Source organism: Atractosteus spatula, chromosome 3 (assembly GCF_055471065.1).
Source record: "Atractosteus spatula isolate fAtrSpa1 chromosome 3, fAtrSpa1.hap1, whole genome shotgun sequence".
NCBI lineage: Eukaryota > Metazoa > Chordata > Actinopteri > Semionotiformes > Lepisosteidae > Atractosteus > Atractosteus spatula.
Genome location: NC_142708.1, coordinates 16,856,207 through 16,878,274, shown reverse-complemented (window position 1 = coordinate 16,878,274; position 22,068 = coordinate 16,856,207). Strand labels below are relative to the sequence as shown.

Below are 22,068 nucleotides of genomic sequence, written 5' to 3'. Positions count from 1 at the left end.
GAAATAGATGCAACACATTACTGAGTGAGCCCTTCTTCTGTTGAGAAGTACAGTAGGTCTGGACTTCAGTTGAGAGAGAGCTGACAGCAAGGGAGTGGGCTCTTCTAGTGGGCGTGTTTATCTGTGTTGCTGTACTGTGTTTTGCAATAAGGCTAATAAAAAATTACATATTCCCAAGAACCAACACTGAGTGCTACAGTATACACATACAGATAGGACTACAGGTGTGTCTGGTTTGTCCGTTAGCTTATGTCATTTCATGTGAGGTTACAGTATGTTGAAATATTGAGGCGCCAGGCGTGGCTCAATCAAAGAGGAGTTTCTTCATTGTTCAGCACTACTTAAAGGTGGGAAAATATACATAACATGATCGCCTAAGAATAAAACTGTTTCATTTATTTATTTTTTCCTTTTAATGCTAATAGTGGGCATGAGGATATTAAAACTATGGCCAGTATAGTACAGGAGGTCAGTAAAGGATTTAATAATTCCTTACAGTTATGTATCACTTCTCTGGACACTCTGCTCTACTTGCTCCTTACAAGTAATGAGGTCTCCCTTCCACCTCCACCACTGTGTAACACCTGCATAGATAATGTAATGGCCCTGGGATTTTTAATGACCACAGTGAGTCAGGACTCAAAAAAACCTGTAGAAAAGTCAGAGTCCTTGTCAATTTAACCCGCTTTACTGTAAATGATTGCCTGACTTAGTGTGGGTGCCAGTCTTATTCTTATTGTTTTCAAAAACAGAATTGTTGCTTCACATCTCTTGGGTACTGGGCGTGATGTAGACCAGGATACCCTTCTGTATGGTGTTTACATGCTCTCCCTATAGCTGCGAGCGGTTTCTCTGGGTGTTTAGGTTAATTGATTGAGTGTGTGTTTATGTGCCTGGGGATGTACTGGTCTCCATTACAGGTGTATCCTTGCTCCCCCTGTGTGACGGGTTAGGTTCTGTATCACCGGAGCGGTTATTGAAAATGGATTGATATATATATATATCATTTTAGACAATGCAAATAATACAACATTGTATATAGTGAATATACTTACAATGCAGAATATATACAATTATGGAACAAGAGAAGAAAACACAACGTTTTGGCTGTGGAGCCTTCTTCGGGTGTGTTTCATACACTATATAAAATTATGAATTACTGTATCACCAATGTGAAAATTGCATCACCTCAATACAGATTTTCGTTTAAAAGTACAAAGTTTCATTGCAACATGTAATACGATATAATACATACACTATAGTATAAAATACACCAAGTGAGAACACACGCAACGTGTAGATTCCGGTACTGTATGTCTTTTTTTTAATTGTATGGATGAACTTTACACTAAACCGAATTACTTCCATATGGACAAAGATTCAAAGGCATTTTTTACGAGCACATTACTTCATTAGTGCTTGCCGGTATAGGCTCCGACTGCCCCGCGACCATAAAGTGGATGAAGCATTTAGAAAATGTGTGTATGGATTATTTCATTTGTATCTCTTTAAAACAAACAAAAAAGGGCATTTCAGACACGTGGCAAACACAAACATTTCGACCAGATGGTGGCGCTGCCGTTTTGTTCGCATAATTATTTTTCAGCCGCACTCGCTGCTCCCTTTATTAACCTCACATAGGAAGTACTGAATTTTAAAACCGCCGAACATTTCCGCATGCGAGGGTTCAGTTTTGTGTAGTGTTAGTAGTAGTTAGTGTGGTAGGCAGTAGTTTAGAAATGCTTCATTCTGTTACGTAGAAGCTGTTTCCAAATCTATTTACTACTTTGTGTGAGGAATTAAATTAATGTCTGGTTATATTTACGCCTTCAGTGTTTATTTTCACTAACTGCATTTCCAAGAGAAAATTAATAAGGAACTACTTCCAAGACAGTGTCGCAGTGCTATTAAAAATAACGTTGAATTAACGCAGTGTGAATCTGTAACGATTTTATTTCGTTTAGACTGTCTTGTTCGCTGCATTTACAACAGATATTTTTAATGAAAGGTATACCGTACTACAGCATGAATCTCGTTGTAGAAGGTATTATTAGTCCAGTGCATTCCTTTAACCACTTTAATATTACGTATTGCGTTATTAATTAATTGATAGCCCTTGCATTAGTCCTTAAATCGATGCAGGTTCATTTTCGCTGTTGCACCGGGCTGCAGGTAATAATGACAAAATGATTATCTTAACTGCACAGCTGAAGTGATTGCAGCTTTCCGTTTTTCTTTACCTTCTTGGAAACATACAGGCAAATTTTTATTCATCCATTATAAATATATAACTTCTTCTAAGCTGCTAGTTTCACGCATTTATTACAACTGTTAGAACGCATTGTTCTTTATTTTTTTTGTAAATTTAAGAACTGTATTGCAACTGGGTTTGTTTTTAACATGTCGCGCATAAATGTTTAATTTAATTCCTATTAAATAAATGCATCATGAAGTTATACAGTTAAAGAGTACAATGAATTCCAAACTCACTGTATTGGCCCTTCTGTACTTTGTGCAGGGCATGCCTTATGGTCTGCAGTCATCTTTACTACCTATTTATCTCAGGACATCAGGACTTTCATTGACCAAAATCAGTTTGACCAAAGCTCTCTATTTCCCTTGGATCCTGAAAGTAATCTGGGCCCCTTTTGTGGACAACCTAGGCACAAAGAAGAAATGGCTCTTGATTACTATGTCTGGACTGGCAGTGACATGTTTAGTTAATGCTCTCTTGTCTCCAGATACTGACTTTGCAGCTGTTGCTCTGGTCTTGCTGACAATGAACTTCTTATCTTCAGTTCAGGACATTGCTGTTGATGGCATTGCTGTGCGACTCCTAAGGCAGGAAGAAGTGGGTTATGGAAACACAGTGCAGGTTGTGGGGTATAAGATAGGCTCAGTGCTTGCAGGTGGAGGCCTTCTTACAGTAATGGATGTGATTGGATGGAGCTCCCTCTTTGTCATGCTGAGTATTGTATACTGTGTTGTAGCGCTGTACACCTGGAAAACACCAGTGCTTAACATAAACTTTATAAATCAAAGCAATGAAGAGAAAAGTCAGAAGCACACCTTAAATCCCTGGAAGATATTGCAAGAACTTTTGTCTGTACCTGGCACACAGTGGACTCTCGTTTTCGTTCTCATATATAAATTAGGTAAGTTTACAGTATTGAACTATTGCAGTGTACCTTAACAGTAATATAACTGCTTTAGACTTTTGAAATGCACATCTATGCTGTTTGTGTGACTAGCATTTAAAATTGTATTCTGGTATACAATAATTAGCTCCAATGTTGCGTTGTTTTAGTTTTGTTTTGTATTACTTTTTCAGTGAAAATAACAAGACTTCACAAACCCATAAAAGAGACAATGGTAGACATTAGGTTTGTTGTAAATGCAATGAATAACACAAAGTGATCACCTACTGTAGGAGTTGTGCAATAACAATATGATTTTTTGAACGCATTGAACTATTTTAGAATGTTTAGGTACATATTTTAAATCTGCAGAAGCTTGCTATTATTCAAAATTGGGCTGACATGCAGTACGACATTTTGTGCATGGACAGTATGTTTCTTAATATTTTGTTTAAACTGTAGATCACTGTAGATCAGTGAGCAACACTGTATATTATGAAATGGAAAAAAAACGTGAACGATTCAGATAAAAATAGTTACAAAAATGTACATAGGAATCCCCCTGTTTGGAAGATTTGGTTATTTGTACATTCTCCCTCGTTAATTCTATCTGTATACTGTGTGTATTTGGAATTTCTGTGTTTTTTCTATTTATTGTCCACAAGGTGTAGCTGTTGACATTTTAGTAGCATTTGTTTGCAGCTCCAGGAGAAAGTTAATTGGATGAAAGCGGTTTGCGGACTGGGTTTTACCAATGAAACCTGTAGTTTTGTCACAGTAAATTGGATAGGTGAGCCTTTTTGTTTTGTCAATAAGAACCTCTTTCATTCTCTATATTTAGCAAACATAGATAAAGCCCCACACTTTACAGATCTTAGTCTGAAGCATACTGAGGTAATGAATTAACATTAAAATATAGTTTTGCACCAGAAGGGGATTAAATTAGGATTACAGTTTCTTTGTGTCTGTCATATTTGTATGGTAACTGGAATTTAGAAGTGCATGTTTCTTTTGGTGCATCAGTGTAGATATGTTATAGATATAGAGAAAGTAGAATGCAACAGCAGTCCAATACACCACAATTGCCAAAACAGCAGACAAAACAATAAAAACAGCATATTGAAAAACAAAAAATCTGTCTGGGCAGCCTCAGAGCAGGGCATGATCTCTCATTTTGAGTATGTTGTGGAAATGGTAATGAGTAACTATGCATACATCTAGATATATTCTTACTAGATGGAATTGTTTGCTGTGGCAGACGATGCACGCTTGAGTGCACATATTTATATGTATAAAGAAGAGAGTTAAAGAAGAGATTATCATCAGGCAATGAATAACCCAATAATAGAGAAAGAATTCTTTCAATTAATCACCCTGACCCCTCCACCCCCCCACCTCACTCCACCCCCACCAATCCTGCAGTGTAATTAAAATCAGCAACCGACTGTAATCTTCTTGCTTAACCAGTTAGGACGCCTGCGTTGACCCTCATGCATTGAAAGGCCATAATGATGTCTGGTCAGCTTCCATGTCTGGATTGTGCACAGGGACCCTACATCCCTTGTGCGTAAGTGGGAAATATTCCCAAAGCACGGACAGGCAAGCCTGTGCTGGGAATGGCACAGGTGGTCGAGATGGTATTTGGGGAAAGGCACGGCTCACTAGGGAGCCTTTGGCTGCTTCTCCTTCCTGCACAGCAGGAGTCACTGGCGAGAAGCAAATATTTTCTAGAGGGGATGAAGTGGACGGCTGGGAATTTTAAGTGAATGAATTAATTAATATCCACCACGCGGCAGCTCCAGTGTTTTCAAATGTATGGAATTTGCGCCCAAAACTAGAAAGGAAGTTGAGGTCCTAAAGATTCAGTCTCTGTATTTACACTGGTTTGAATGCAGTGCAGAAGCAGAGCAATATTTACATATTTGTATATGTTATGTACAGCCCATAAGTAATATTTGTTTTAATTATAATTACGTTTTGAGAATTAACCTTGAAGAGCTTGGTTGTAGAAGACTGTTCATGTTTTTTTAGGGAGATTAATACCTTATTTCTGTTATACTGTAGAGATAGTTGATTTGACAATGAAGTGCACAATGCTGGAACTGAGAAGGCACATGCTGACTGTTGAGTGATTGTGCTTTGTGCTGCGTGATGAACGTAGTATTTAAATGCATGGAAAAAAACCTAACCTGGCTCATATTTAATCTTTATTTGCCCTTCATATGAAGATTATTGGATATTTAAAATCAAAATCAATGATCATCCTGGGAAACCTGTGAAGGTGGGCATTTTTTTTCAAATTTTTTGTACTTGATTTTAATGATAATGACCATAGAAAAACAATTTAGATAAAAGGAACATAAAAGCACAGTTATATATACAGTATATGATGAATGTATTAAGATTAATGCGGTAACTTGTTTAAAAAGTATTGTTTTTCCGTGTGCGGGGACAAATCCTAATATTTATACCTATATAAATGTTTGCACACAACCATCTATCTATCTGTGTATGTGAGTATATTTCTAGGTAAACATCAAAGTCTATAATTTAAGTATGAAGCGAGCCTTCTAGTGTGCTCATGCTTAGACTGCACAGCTAAGGTCTTTATACTGTGACAGAAGTGCCCTTGCTGACCTGAGTCTGGAGCGGACACGCACACACAGTCTACACTGTAGCTTAATCACCCGGCTGAAACTCACTCATCCATAGACATTTGCTGCTCTAAGAGTATTTATAGAATAAAATAATCAGTGTTTTGTTTGAAATCTCCTTAAAAACAAATTTGTTTCAAGTACTGCTGCAAATCAGGCTAAGTTTCTGTCTCAATTTCAAATCCGGATCGTCGTCAGTGCCCCCGCCTGCAGTGCCTTTTTATTCTGAGAGAAGATGTAATTTATCAACCATAAGCTTATTCTATAAAGACAGGGGATATGTTCTCTTTGCACAATGATTGTTCATGGAGTGTTCTGAATATTATTAGCACTTCTTTTGTTATGTTATATAATCACTTTTTCGGCGTGATTCTATTTTAAGAGATTACCGTTGGTTCCATCATTCAATTTATTGTTTAACAGAAATGTCCTTCCAGTAATGTTTCCCCCTGGGGTTCGGTTTTGGTGCATTGAAAATTTCTTGTCTGCACTGTTTCAGTTGTCATATTTTTCATTTGACCTGAGGTATGGAGCCTGTCTTTCTCACAACAGTAACAGTTGAAGTAGCGTTTTCCTGTTACATTTAACTAATAAATGTTGACGTACTTAACAGTGGTTTAGTTAATGCAAGCATATGTACACCAGTAGTGCAAGATGTTCCTTACCCTTCCGAAAGGAATATTATTATAATACAGTACATTCAATATATTGCACCTTTTTCCATACAATAATATAACATAAGACTTGATTATATGTATACTGTACATATGTATAGTCAGACACCTCTTTCTGTAGATGTCTTTATTAGCTACAGTGTTGGGACTCATAAACAATTAACATGTTCCTCATTTTTTAATACATGTGTTCTTTTGTGTTTCAATGGGAATGCCATCACAGAGTCTTTTTATCTGCTATATATTTGTCTCTGCTTTTTAAATTCCATCTTTGATCAGTTCAGGAAGTGTTTGGTAGAGATGCCAGATGAAGTTTGTTTTAGGTGAAAATAATAAAGAACACAGATACTGGTGGAAACAATGCAGTAAGTTGGTTGACAATACTTCATTTTTTTATGGGGTGATTTAGGGGAATTTGAGGGACTGATACAGCCGACTATATTTTTTTCTCTCATAAAAAAATGAGAGAAAAATCTCATAACCTTTAACCTCCAAGCAAGCAAGAGGATTGGTAAGACTCACACTTAAATGCCTGTTTGCTAGGTTTAAGCTGCCTGCTTTTGTCTTTGTTTCTACGTGTTTGTGACCTTGTACACAAGTAAAGCAAGTAAAGCTCATGAAGTCGTACAGATTAAAAGTAGCCCAAATGTCCAGTGTAGGACATAATCTAAAAGATGACAAATGTATGTCTTTGGGAATATACTTTGAGAGTGTTCATTTTTGGAAAAAAACAGGAAAATAATCATTTCTCAGACACAAAAATCTGTTTTTTCCCCCAATAAAAGTAGAATACTTCAATGCAAGAATGCAGTTACTGTATGCCTTTGTCCATTCTACTCTAGTCTGTGGAAAAAGTGAAACTGTTTTTAGTGTGTAGTTTTTTTATATGACTTTTTGGTATTATTCACAAGGTAAATACTGAGTACAGTCTTGTGATTTGATTAAATGTCTGGATGTTGTGCTCTATAGGTGAACAAGGTGCTATGAGCATGTTTCCTCTGTTCCTGCTGGACAGTCACATGTCTGCTCGGGAGCTGGGTATCTGGAATGGGATGGTGGCAATGGGGTTTTCTATCCTGGGCTCCTCTATTGGTGGACTGCTAATGTCAAAATACAGGTAATGTTTTACTTCCGACTATGCAAAAGTGTAGTTTACCATCTCAGAGATGTGCTATTTTTAAAATTAATTCCCTTTTCAATAATATATTTTAACTCCATATTAGATCCAGCAATGCATGCATTACATGCTGTACATAGCAATTCATTTTCACCTGTTTTATTAGAAGATAACCTTACTGATAGTGGAGCAGAAAATAGAATGTTTATTTACAATATGTATTTATTTAGATAGAAAGAACAGGAGGTGCTTCTTAATGCATTTGGTTGTGAGAGTATGGAACAAGGTACCCAGGCATGTTGTTGCTTGTAAACTAACTAGCTATCTTATCATTGTAACTAAACAATATTATAAGGACAAGACATCATTTCACCATAAAAGCTAGAAATAAATGCCAGTGTAAAGGAAAAACAAACATACATTGGGCCACCATGAGCTGCCAGAACAGCTTCAGTGCACCTTGGCATAGATTCTACAAGTGTCTGTAACTCTGTTGGTGGGGTGAAGCACTTCTTCCATGACAAATTCCAGCATTTGGTTGTTGTGTTGATGGTGGTAGAAAATTCGGTCTCAGGCACCGCTCTACAATCTCCTAGAAGTGTTCAACTATGTTGAGATCTGGTGATTGGGAGGGTTTACATTGTTTTCATGCTCATCAAGCCATTTGGTGAACACTTGTTCCCTGTGGATGACGACATTGTTATCCTGGAAGATTCCACTCCCGTTAGCATTAGCATGGGGTGAACATGATCACTCAGAATGGCTTTGTATTTATAGGCATATACCCTGCCCTCTAAACAGTTGAGTGGACCTAAACCATGCCAGGAAAATGCGCACAAGCCTTCACTGTGGAGAAACAAGCACTCGAGCCTGTAGGGTTCTTTTGGCTACACTTGTTGAGAACAGGGTGACCATATAACATTTTCCACTGCTCAGTAGATCACTTTACTCGCAAAAGTGTAATTGGGGGGGTTGCACTGCAACCCAATCCCTCTCTGTGAACTTCTCAATGGATTGAACTTGATGAAACTGCCTGCTCTTACCTTAGATTGACACGACATAGTCAGCTGGTTCACAGTTGCTCATCTCTTTGCCAGGCTTTGGCAGCATCTCGAACCAATGCATGGACACCACTGTTGAGTATGCGTTCCCCTCCGCAGTTTCCCCTAGGTGATGATGTCTTTCACTCAGACTTTTATGCCAACATCACCTTACCCACTGTTCCTCGTGAAACATCAGAAAGTTGAGCAGTTTTTGTCACTGAAGCTCCTCCCTAATGTGCCCCAACAACCACCCTTCTCTTAAAGTCACCGAGATCTCTTTTTCTAGCCATGGTAGCCTAAATAAGGGATAACTGGGCGTGATCAGTATTTTTGTTCATGATCCTAAGCATCATGGTTAATCGCTTAATTTACTCTATATACCAGTTTGTAATATACTTTGTGTCCCTTATTTACTCAAGTGTTTCCTTTATTTTGGCAGATACCTGAAATTTTATTATATAGGATTTAATAAAAAGCTACCCATGATGCTGACCAAGGAGGAACACTGTGCTTCAAACACATTTGTATTAGCTATTTTACAAGCATCAGATCTCATGGTTTCAAAATTTTACCTTCATTACTTATTTTTCTTCTGATCTAGACTTCCTGTTAATGTGTGAGATTTTAGAATAATGTGATTATGTACCATCACTTGCAAATGATCTTATGATGTACTATATCAATATGGATTCTTGTATACAATTGTTGGAAACCATGGCCTCGTTTTGTTTCTGAATATTCTTATGGACAATAAGTGGATATGTACAATACAAGGAGCATTGTTTTATATTCATCTTCAAGTCTTAAATCCTTAAAGTAACATAGCAGGCTCAGCATTTGTTGTACTGTCATATTTTAGTTCTTTCAAACTAATACACTGACCTCCTTAGTCACTTAAGTCTATGATGTTATTGGATGTCCATGACAGAGTAATGGAAAAAAAATATTGTAACCATCACGAAAACAGGAAAAGTCTGTTCAATTCATATGACAGAATACCTTGAGTGTGTGCAACTTTTATTGCTGTAAAAAAATTAAAACGTTCTGAGAAAAGGTTGTTGTCGAATGCCAAGATACTGTATGTCCAGGGATTTGTTTGAAGAAGATTAATAATAGACTGTGTCAATCATTCGTCCTTCAAAAATGATTTGAATTGATGTTTCGAAATAAAAGAACGTCATAAATACACTGCATTTTTGTAAACTAAAATATTTAAGCAAAGATGTAATTGAACACACGCCTACAAGTATTTGTCTCTCTTTGCTAGCTAAGCGTCTCTAACCATTCTGTCCTATACATGCTCTTCCAGCTCCAGCTGGACATTTACAAACAGACGCCATGTGATCTTACTGTAGCCTAGAGTAGCAAGTTCTGTCAAGAGCTACATATTCAAGCCTACACTGCTGGACCTGTACAGATGAGATGCAGGATTTAGTGTGCATCTGTACCCTTCTGCCCATTCAGTTTATTTACATGTGAGCGACTACTGCAGATTGATATTCTAGCATATTCTTAAAAGAAAAAGGCACTATTTTTAATGTGCAGGTGAAAATGGCATTAAAAACACTCACCAAACATATCATTTGTAAATTATTCCCAGATTTGATACATTTCTGTACTAAGTAATAGTCCTGCACAAGTAAGGCATCAATTAGTACATTGTGCTAAATGTTGGTCATCAGATTATAGAAAAGACATTACTACTCTGGAATCCATCTAGAGAAGATCAACCAGATACCTCCCATGTCCTACAGACAGAACGATCTGAGCTTTTAAGTCTTGAACATAGAAGACTATGAATAGATCTGACTGGAATATTCAAAATCCTCAATGGCATTTCCAAAGTTTATTCAGTGGAGCTCATCAGAATAAACATTTAAAACATAGAACTGTGGAAACAAGTAAAAAAAAAAACTTGGAAGTAAAATCATGTCTCGAGCAGCTTCTTTACCCCTAGGGTTGTGGGAGCATGGAACAAGCCTCCCATATTGGTGAATGTGGCTTCTTTCTTTTGTTCTACCTTGGCTTCTTTCAAGAAATGACTAGATAGGATCCTTGGTTCAATTAGTCACTAACTACCAAATACTGTAGGTTTGAATGAACTAGTTTTTAACCATTCTTATGAATATGTGTTTTTTTTCAAAAAGGCATTTATCATAATTTTATGAATCACTTTCAGGAAATGCAAATGAGGGAAAAGGTATCTGTTCTGGTGCAACAATAGTAACACTGACAGTAGGTTTTATGTGTATAACCTCCATTATATCTTGATTTCCTTTTACTCTCTACCCTATTATTTATTTTATTTTTGGCATGTACAGGCTCAACAAGATACAGAGAATTACTTAGCAGTTTTTTCATTTAGTCATATTCTCTTTCAGGTGTAATATTTGCAGAATTAAAAGGGATCCTGCTATGGTTTGTGTTCTTTGTAAAATGATACTTTACAGCTTACTTACTGCACATAACCTTTAAAAAGAGAGAATGCACTGTTATTTTTAAAGGACTAAAAAGCAGGAATGTAAAATTTCACACGCATCGTAACATTTACCTGACACCATGTGCATTCACCCTAACTTCCTTGTGTCTGGGATTGAATTTCCTATTCATTCCCCTCTTTGCTTCAGTTTCACGCTGTTAAAAGCTAACTTGGACAGTTATCCAGCACAATCTGAAATGCCTGACCAGCCAAAAACTGACCTCTCATACACTGATCTTCATCTGTAACCCAATAGTGTAAATCTTATCTCACTCTTACACGTGATATGCTCTAAAGACTTTTTCAACTGAATTCTTCCTCTTTATTGATCAAATAAAAGCTAAAATGTGTAAAAAGACAAGCAAAGAGACAGGAACTTGGTTGTATTACAATGATGATGTATTAATTTTCATTTATATAATAAGGTTCAGACATCCAGAAACCTCCAGTCATTGAAAAAAAGTAGAAATTGATTCATTGTTGTTTAACAGGATCAAGGGGAGGATTTGGGGAGTTTCGCAAGTAGTTTAAAATGATACATAGCATCAAATAATTAAAACCCATGAATTGATGCAAAGTTATACACTATGCAGCTATAAGTATGGTGGAGATGTGTTTAAACCAACTGTGGGTTGAAGCAGTGTCCTTGAGAACCACATTTGTTTCTGATTTTTGTTCCATCTCAAACCATAATGACTTAGTTCCGTGGTTCTCAAATTGTGCTACGCGTACCACTAGTGGTATGTGGAGCGCCCTCAGGTGGTATGTCAGATGACCCTGGAACTTTGTTGTGTGCACTGAAAAATTGGGACGGGTTTTCATGTTTTCTATTTTAATAAAATGAGTTTGTGTCAAATACGCAGCCTACGCACTTAGCTATGACGATACAGCGCACGGTACTCCTGTGGACTCCTGTGTGTATTTTAAGGGGAAATGGGGAAAAATTTCTCCAACAGCGCCACATTCGCCAACAGAACAATTGAATGCCTTGCAAAAATCAAGTATCATGTCATGGCTGAAAGGAGTAGACGCCAGGAGTACTGATTTTTCTGTTCTGTAAGCCACTACCAACAGGAACTACAGGAGAGCACAGATTTCAGCTTCTGAATGAATTTATCAAAGAGAATGGCATCGACTGGAAAAAATGCTTCGGAGTTTGTACAGACGGTGATAGAGCGATGACAAGATGACACATCGGTGTAGTTGCACGAATTAGAGAGGTTGCTCCAGATATGAAGTGGACACACTGCAGCATCCACCGTGAGGTCTTGGCAGTCAAGCAAATACCTGAGGATTTAAAATCTGTTAGACTGCTGTCAAAGTTGTGAATTGTATCAAGGCTCGACCAATGAATTAACGTCGGTTCAGTGTGTTTTGTAATGAAATGGGCAGTGAACATGTGTAGCTTGTGCTACATACTGAAATGAGATGGTTATCAAGGGGCAAAGAGCCCACGGGGTACAGATGTTTTTGAATGAGCAGTAGTCTCCCTTGGCAAGTCTATTTGATGTCCAGTGTGGCTGGTAAAATTACCCTACCTGGCTGATATATTCTCACATTTGAGCTGAATATGGGACTGCAGGGACTCTGTGTCTGACAAGATCACTGCTATGAAGAAAAAGCCGCAGCAAAATGGATGCTGAGCCAGATCTGCATTGCAAGGCTTTGCTTGACTAAAGAGGCTCACCCCTCTCACAAAATTGGTAAATGCTCAGTGCTATTTTTATATATGTGTGTGTGTGTGCGAGCTCATGTTGGCCATTGAGATTTTCTGTTCCTATGAGAAGGTGACTTGTAGGTGGTACTTGGGTGCTTTGGTTTGATCAGGGGTGGTACTTGGTCCAAAAAGTTTGAGAACCACTGACTTAGTTGATCTAATCAAATAGACAAGAAATCAGATCAGCTATGTTTTCAGGCCTGAGCCAGGTTTCAATTGAAAGACGCCTCTAAAACCATCAGGGACATGGTTGTCTTGGATTGGGCAGTCTTCTGCAGCAGGGCTTGCATTAGCAAACTTGAGTACATTTGTTTGCAAGACCTATGTCCCACGTAGACTATTGCTCGTAGATTGACCTTCACTGCACCTTTTTGAAGGAGGAATTGAAAGTGATGGAAATTTGTGAAACTACCTTACTGATGAGTGTATTACCTCATGCTTCTTTTGCATGGATGCTATAATGTGGAGGTTCTGTAATTACAAATTTGAGCAATCTTTCCAGGCCGGCGTGTTGGCCTAGTAGTTTGTTTCTGAAAGAGCAACTTTTAGCCATCACACAGCTTTTCTTTAAAGAAGTGTAATTATAATTCCAGTTATATCTTCCACTTAATTTATTGTTCCACTTTAATTAGGTGTTATAAAAGACCTTGACTCAAGGCTTGAGAGAAGTTACAAATTAGTCAAGGCCACTCAGCCCATCAACATTCTTTGATTGTTAGTAGCTAAGTGATCTGGGCATCTCAACCAGTCATTGTTTTGAAAGAAGCCAGGGTATCGGCTCTGACAACACGTCTGGGCAGCTTATTCCAGACTCCCACAGCCTTTTGTGAATAGAAGTGTCTTGTCCTCTCAGTTTTATATACACTTCCCTGTAGTTTTCACTTGTATCATTTTCACTGCTGATTGTGAAGACACAAATTAAGTTGAATTTTTTGTTTCCTTTGAGGAATACAATCCTTGAACCAGGTTCCATTATAGTCTTCTTTTATCAAGACTAGAAAGTTTCAGTTCTTTGTTTGAGCCCAGGAACATAACTGGTCTCTCTTCCTTGGACTCATTCCAGAGGAAGCAATATCTTTTTGTAACATTGTGGAAAAAACATACACAATATTCTTAATTAGGTCTAAATATTGCATTATACATTTTTACACAACCACCCTTGATTTTAATTTTACACTATTAAACTATATATGAGATAGCATTCTTTTTGCCTTTTTTCTTTCACATTCTTGAACAGTGTTTCCCAAAACTGGTCCTGGAGTACTTTTTGTGGTTTTTCTGGCTTTTATTCCAAGTTTACTAGTTTGGTTCATTGAGCTCTTAAATGGAGCTGTTTGCTTGTATTTTCTAAATCTTTCACTAAGGTATATTGTGTCGGTGACTTGGTTGAATTTAAAACAAGGGGCCCATTCAGCAGTGAGAATGCTTATAATGAGAATGTCTGACAGTGTCATTTCCATCTGTGCCTTCACATTATTAATTGGTAAACAATAAATGTTTTTCGGTTCTTTGGGAAGCAATGATTTTACACCACAGTTTTGAAACAGAGTTCTGCTTACAATATTTCTTGAAAATGACACATAAATGAGACTACATATGAGGCTAGTTCCTGAGTGCAGAAAAGGTTAAAATCAATCACAATCAGTTGGTTCAATTAGGGGTTCAATAAAACTAATTAAGATCTCAGTTGGAATGAAAATCAGAAGACACAGGGGTAGTCCAGGACGAGGACTGGGAAACAGTGGTCTAGAAGATTTTAAATGAAGTGTCAATATACATGTAAACAGTCTGTTTCTTAAGCAACTTCTTTAAGCTCATTGTTCCCCATCTTATAGTTGTGTTGTATTTACTTTATTTTATCTAGATGTTAGTTACCTACATGCAATTTTGAAGGATATTAAATGTTATCTGACAGGTATTTGCCCTTTCAGCTTAGTCAGCTAAATCTTTCTGAATTTCACATTTCTTTTCCCACTTCTACAGTATTCCCTTCTCCTCCTCTTTGATGTTAGAAATGAATGTGGCTGAATCTAGATCTTAATATACATTAATTTAGAGATGGTAAGTGTTGAAAGCTATTGCTAAACTGGTGATGATCCACTAGTTTAGTTCCAATTATATAAGCTAACTGTAATAGATTTCAATGCCGTAAAATCTGCATTATGTAAACTTCATCATGTAGCCTCTCTACACAAGTTCAACAATTGATTTAATACGATTAATGCATGTGCAGTATGTAATAACATAAACTTTGATTTACCTTGTGTAAATGAGCAGAGGCAAAGTTAAAAAAAGTGAAACAGCACTGACGTTGGATGATTTACTTATAATATTGATTCAAAATGTATTTACTTTTTGGTTAGAAAACTTTAACAAATTGTTTTTATTTCAAATTTATTCACTACTGAAGTGTTTTATACTATAGGCATTTACTACAGCTTCACGTGCATGAAGCAGAGATGTTTTATTTTATAATTCAAGAAATTTTGAATATTCTGCCCGTGATGCTTTTACATAGTATACATTTGTACAGAATGTAAGAGTGGCAATTAAAAGCTAAAAACTCATAAGACTGAAGTTTCAAGTTGTTTTTGTTTTGTTGATAGTGTTTCAGCGATATTGAGTGGCAGAATGGCAAATTGTTAATAAAACATTTGATGGCTATTAATTACTTTGCTCTTAATCAGGCTGTCATGAAGATCTTGTTGGGATATTGATTTCTTGCAAACACATCCCACCGGGGATACTGTACTTTAACTTCTTCCAAGGACTCAATTAGCTAGAGTGATGCTGGGAGATCTTATGGTTTGCCTGAACTGCTGGGGCTTGTTGCCAAGATGGGCAGATAAGCCATTTGAGTTCATTAAAGGACTTAAACAGTCAAGAGAAAATGCTTTGGGGAACCTTTAAAGACGGATAAATCTTTATTTAATGTGCACGTAGCCGCATATTTACTCAATGCTATCCATAACAGTCCTCCCAGAAAAACAGGACACCGTATAGAAGCTCTTTATTAACTGCTACACATTTACAGTAGAGAGTCAGGCATGGAAAGAATAAAATAAATAAATAAGTATATAATAGACTTTGACAGCAATGTTAGACATCCTATATTTAGATGCAATATTAACTCTATTGCTTATTTTTTATTACTAGCGTCCCTTTTACATTTTTAGAATTGTCTGAGTTTTTAAACATATGTATAAGTTTGCAAGTGTTGTCTGTCAGGAAAGTACTTAAGAACCTCAAAGTGGGGGTACGCAAACAATTTGTAATACAGCGCTCACAAGCTGTATTGTGTTTTTTTTTCTTGCAGACCAATTTCTGTGATGACATCTGCCTTCATCTTTAGACTGGGCGGCTTGGCTTTTCAGACATTTTTAGTGTTTGCATTCACCAGAAGTTCATTACTCATGAAAGGTAGGAGTACACCTGAAAAACGTATTTGTAGTCTGTAAAAGACATAAGATTAAGATTTTTGAAAAAAAAAAACTTTACTGAGGCTCCTGCTGTTTTCTTTCATTTGAATTTTTGAATTAATTTAAAATATTATACTGTTGGGATTAACATCACCAAAAGAAAAGGAAAAGTCGGCATTATCACTTTTCTAACAATATTTTTATATTGTATAATTATTTATTTGTGAATAGTTTGTTTATCTTTCATACATAATATAATCCTGTCGTTATGGTCCTGTCAAGATTTATAGTATACCTGTGACAATATAGAATTTTTGTTTTGTCTCAAAAGTAGATTCTGACCAATGCATTTTATGTACACTGGATATCTGGATATTGATAGTTTCTATAATAGTTATTTTTAAATCTGCACCCCTCTTCAGGTTGGCAATCGTTCATTAGCTCTGTATTCACTTTTCTTTAAAATGTGTGATGTCTTAGAGTGATAATACATTTTTATAGTATTAGTCTTACACTGCCAACAGCAGAGTTCATGCTGTTGGAGCATTCATGCCGCTATGACTCACAAGGATCTGCTCAATTTAACTACCTGTACAGACCTTCTAACAAGGCAGTGGTTCAGCCCCGGCAGGGTAGTGCTACATGTGCCGCTTCTTTTAGGAAGCCCACTGAATAGCATCCTTTGTCAGGCACTTAGTGCACGTGAAGTTCTGTCATTACTCCTGTTAATACGATAACATCTGCTCCGCTTGTGCTGCCATGTTGGAAATGCCATTCTGCAGGCTCTTCGATTTGGGCACAGTTTTAAGCTCAAAGTCTCCTGGTAAATCAGAAGCGTCACCTCTCTGCAAGGAAGGTCAAGGATTGCCTGGTCAGCTCAAGTCACCTCCCCCATACAAATTGCAGCCTTGTGTGCAACAAACTGTGCTGCTGCTTGGGGATTCCTGGTCACAAGTGGCTAATGATGTAACGTAGGCTCAAACTACAGACGTCTATACCATAAACTATACCATAACTCTTTGTCTTTGTTCTGAATACGTTCACAAGTTCACTCAGGGGCCCTCTTTACCCCTTTTCTATCAGCACATCCAAACCTCAGTGGACTGCCTGAGGTCTGCCTGGTGTGGATTAGGAGAGTCCACACACAATCTAAAGAAGCTTGAAGCTGAAGTCACATACTGGATAAAGACAAGATGTCTAGCTGCTGCCTGTAATGCTGTGGCCAAGTAATACTGTAAAACACACTTTCTTATGCTTCTTCATTATCTCTTATTACTGTGAATTTGGACCTCAAACTCAGATCAGTTGTTTCACTCTTGAAGTGCATAACCCAAATATTGTTACGCATTTTCCATGTGTCAAACCAGTAAAATAAGCTATTCAAAGAATTAAAAAGAAGATTGAAAATGTATAATTTGGAAAATTATAATTGAATAACTGTCTCAAAATGACAGCTAGATTAACCGTAATAATCACTGAACATACAGAAAGCTTTTGTGTGCTGTTCAGAGCAACTTGGAAGTAAAGATCAAGATAGTCAAAACTACAGGTATCGCCTTCTGAATTACATGAAGGTGTGCTAGAAAGCAGTATGAGAAAGTGAATGGTTAGGAACAGCCAGTATAATAAATGTATGTGGAAGGATCTGGAGAAGTGAATGCCTGGCCAACAGCTGCAGAAGAGAGCCAACCACATCCTTTAGAGATGCACAGCTTGAAAGCTGTAAAGCAATAAAACATGAAAATGCTAAGGTTTGGTCAAATTCTAATTACTGCTACAAGACAAGGACATTTATAAGGACAGCATATTTAATATTTAGCATTTACTCTCTTGGCCAAGAAAATTGCAGCATGACCATTAAGCTGTGGCTGACAAACCCTCCTTCCGATCAATTACAAAGAATAAAGCTGAGAGACTACTGCAGCGGTGAAGACGGGGTGGCGGGAGAGATATGAGACATGATGTGCACAAAACGGGCTCAGCAGGCGAGAGGTTTGTGTGTAAGAGAGCGGAAATGCAAGATTAAAATGTCACCTCCTCCTGAACTTCTTTATGAAAACACCATTTTATATACATACTTCTCCACATTCTAAGGCACAGCTCTGAATGTTTTCTAAGCATATGAGTCTCTTTTAAAATATGCTTTCCGAAGAAGGTTGAACTTATTACTTGTGATTTCTGACCACCAAGAGTTCTCCAAGTTCATTGTACAGGAGTAGACTGAGGGCAGAAGAGATGCATAGTCACCAAAGAAAACCCAATTTATCCTGTGTAATATGAAGGAAAGAATTTGAAAATTGTTATTGCCTCCTTGTGTCCCAGTGCCTTATCTACCATCTTAAAAAGTTACCAAATGATACAGTGTGGAATGAGGTTCAAGTTTCTGCTTTATTTCTTCATCAGGTGCTGCCATATTGAGCCTATGCATGCAGCATTTTCTTGGGGGACTTATAACCACTGTCACATTCAGTATCATGATGTACTGCACACAGAAAGCTGATCAAAGAATACAGGTCAGAGGAAAAAAAGAAATCTGTAAACCCTTTTATATTTCACATTCTTCTTTCCTTATTCCTGCAATAAGGGTTTGTGTTTTTGTCCTGGAAAAGACCCATCCAAATGACACCAGATTGGTAAGGAGAGTTGAGATGTTGTTGCAGGTTAAATGAAGTGAAACACAGTTTCAACCTTGTTTGTATGATCAGGTTAATGATGAATAGAACTAACTCCTCAGAATAAGAAAACAGACCAGTTTTTGCTGCTTTTTTGCACCACTTTTAACATTTAAGTCAGTGATTTTAATTTTTCTTTGTAATTCAGATCAGTCCTGCAAGTTTCAGCATTGAGAGTAGTAAGATACTGGTAAAAAGAAACCTCAACTTCAGTATTTATACAGTAGTGTATCAGTAAAAGCTGCATATTATGAGATTTTTTGCATGTTTTATTTATCTGCATAGATGTGCTTTTCACTTTGAAACTCGGTTAACTTATTAGAATTTCATAGGATGTCAGGTTTCCTTTTAAGATGTGGGATATAACTGTTTCTACATCGTAGCTCTAAAGCTACTAAAGCTCAGTCAGAAACTGAAATACAGCTTAACCAGGTTATAGTTTTGGTTCTCACATCTTAGTATGTTAAAACAGCTAAGTGTCATTGAGTTTTCACCACACTCAATGACAGGGATTGTACATTTATACATTTTCCATCTGTCTGGTAAATGTTGGATCTTGAAAGGCAAACAAATGTATTAAAAGATGATCCTGGGTATAACAGGAATGAATTCTGTATATATAAACTATATATTATTTTATGAAGTAGGTTCCATGTGACAGACTTAAGTTTTATAACATTTATTTTTGTCCATATTGATTTTTTATTTGGTTGTTCATGGATTGCAGTCATAATAGCGTAATGGTATTGTAGAGTTTTAAAATAATAATAGAGATACAAACAATTGAATAATAGTCTGCCAAGCTTTTTAAGAGTGAAGAATCAAAAGCCTAATTCACTGGCAATTATATGTCAAAGTATATCTCTTAAGTGAAGACGTTAAGATGAAGTATTAGCACATGCTAGTAAAGATTTATTGAGGAGAATAATATACTAATAAGCTTGAGTCATACTTATTATTAACGGTCTCCCAGCCTCTTGTGTCTCACTCCACTTTGAATGTTCAGTTGACACGTATGTACAGTAAAATATATCCATTAACTAATGCATATAATATGTTTCTCTTTTCAGGCTACACACTACAGTTTCCTGGCAACCTTGGAGGTAATGGGAAAGCTCACATTCAGTGCCCTTGTCGGCTGGGTGGTGGACTGGATTGGCTTCCCAGCCAGTTTCTTTCTGTTTCTGATTCTCTCTGCAGCAGCTGTAGTGCATGTCTTTAAAGCACCAGTTAGTGGAAGCTGACCGAACACCCAATCAGAATGTTAATGTATCCTGTTGTTTTCTGAGGCTTGTCAATAGCACAATAAGGCTTCCACTTTCTTTCAAGGATGTAAAACCTGTATATCACTGAGTTAAATGCTTTATTTTTAAATCAGTTGTTTTACAATCTACAATAATATAATTGCTTTGAATTAACTGTCTTGTACCTGTTATTTAGCAAACACGTACAAAAAGTGGAGACTTGCGCAGAAAATAAAATAGGATTCTGATTAGACAGTGTTTTAACTGCTCTCACAGTTTTTGTGCTTGCAAAATGTGACATTGTTGTACTTCTTTACATAAGAACAATTCCTGAAAATGACTTTAACCATGTATGATCTAAGGGTATGTACAGTAAGTTTAAGGGTAAGGTTTTTTTCTGACTGCAGGTGTCTACTCAACCTTAAAAGATAAAGTTTTTGGTTGCAATTAGACTAACCAGCAAATTTCATTGTGCCTGAACATTAGTGGTAATTTGGAAGTTGTTATTGGGGAAAAAAAGGCAGTACCATCACACCAATCACGTCAGAGAGCACGTTACTCAAGTATTTCTGAAAACTCTCCATTATAGGACTCTTAGCTGTGTTTTATAATGACTAACTCAAATCCACTGTTTAAATCCACTATGAAATTGAGTGACAAGTATCATGCTACAGATGTGTTTGACAGTGGGTTTCATGATATTTTGACAGGTTGTCAAATTTTGCCTAGCAAACCCTGGCAAAGCAGCAACAAAAAGTTTTTAATAAGTTTGAAGTCCATATACTGCACACGTATATGCGTCAGTTGAAGGATGTCTCTTTTGATGTATAGTGTAGTATGTTAATTTCTAAACTTTTTACAGTGCTGTACACTGTTAGTTTTACAGTTAATAGTTTTGAGAGTAATTTAAATTCCATAAAGATATGAACTAAATAATAACAAAAGCACTAGAGTAACACTGGATACTTCCACAGCCCTTTCATTGCCTGTGGCTGTGAAAACACCTGCAAGCTTATAGCCTTATCATAGCTCAGCAGCTTTGCAGCCATGGGTCAGTCAGTCTCTGTATTCTGGTGTTTGGTCCCACAGTTCATCACCAATGCCTGTGGGTTTGGCATTTAGCATAAATACCAAATGCTTTGTTCTATTCAGTTAATCTGAAAAGTCACTTGATGTTGAAGGGAAGTTCACACCACACTGACAACAAATCTAGCAAATGTGGTTCGCAAATGCAGGCAGGTTAAATAGAAAACCAAAGATTTTATGAAAGAAATGTTGTACAGTGGGGTAGAACATGGCAAAGCAGAGCAAGAAGAGCCAAAAAAGAATGGCCACAGAGTTGCTTTGGTAAGGCAAGAAAAATGATCTACTGTACACATAAATACCTATAGACGGACTGTATCTGTTGATCTTCGTGCATGCATATGCCTATAAGAACACAAGAAAAGCCATTTGGCCCATCTGGCCAAAAAACATTTCCCATAATGCCTAACACCTGTAGTTTGAGAATTAATCTTTGAGATTTATCAAACAGATTTATCTATCAAACAGATTTATCTATAAAAATATAGATACACCATATCGTATGCTTTATGTGTGTCCATGTTTCTTGTTTAAAGACCTATATCCATTTACAGTAGTTCAACAAAACCTGTTTTTTCTAAATCCATGCTGACTATAGTATTGTATTTCCATATAAGGGGTCCTCTAGTTCTATTTTTAAATAACCTTTTAAATAAGTAAAAATAACCTTAATTACAAATATAATTCTTGGTTAATAATTACTTGGTTCAGGTGTGTCACCCATTTTATGGATCATTACTACAATAGCAAGTCCATAGGTTCTACCCTGTCTTGAGTGGCTATTGGAAGATTTGTCCATACCTTCTGAATGACATCTCTTGTTTCCAAA

The 22,068-nt window shown here is 36.9% G+C and overlaps 1 protein-coding gene across 1 annotated transcript; it reads left to right on the top strand.

Moving 5' to 3' along the window:
* The first annotated feature begins 1,639 nt into the window (after positions 1-1,639).
* Positions 1,640-20,409, top strand: slc33a2 (solute carrier family 33 member 2). The gene is made up of 5 exons (XM_088912117.1): positions 1,640-3,155; positions 7,435-7,582; positions 16,138-16,241; positions 18,644-18,753; positions 19,983-20,409. The coding sequence occupies exons 1-5, from the start codon at positions 2,441-2,443 to the stop codon at positions 20,154-20,156; spliced, it is 1,251 nt and encodes a 416-aa protein (XP_088768243.1). The 5' UTR covers positions 1,640-2,440; the 3' UTR covers positions 20,157-20,409.
* Positions 20,410-22,068: the final 1,659 nt, after the last annotated feature.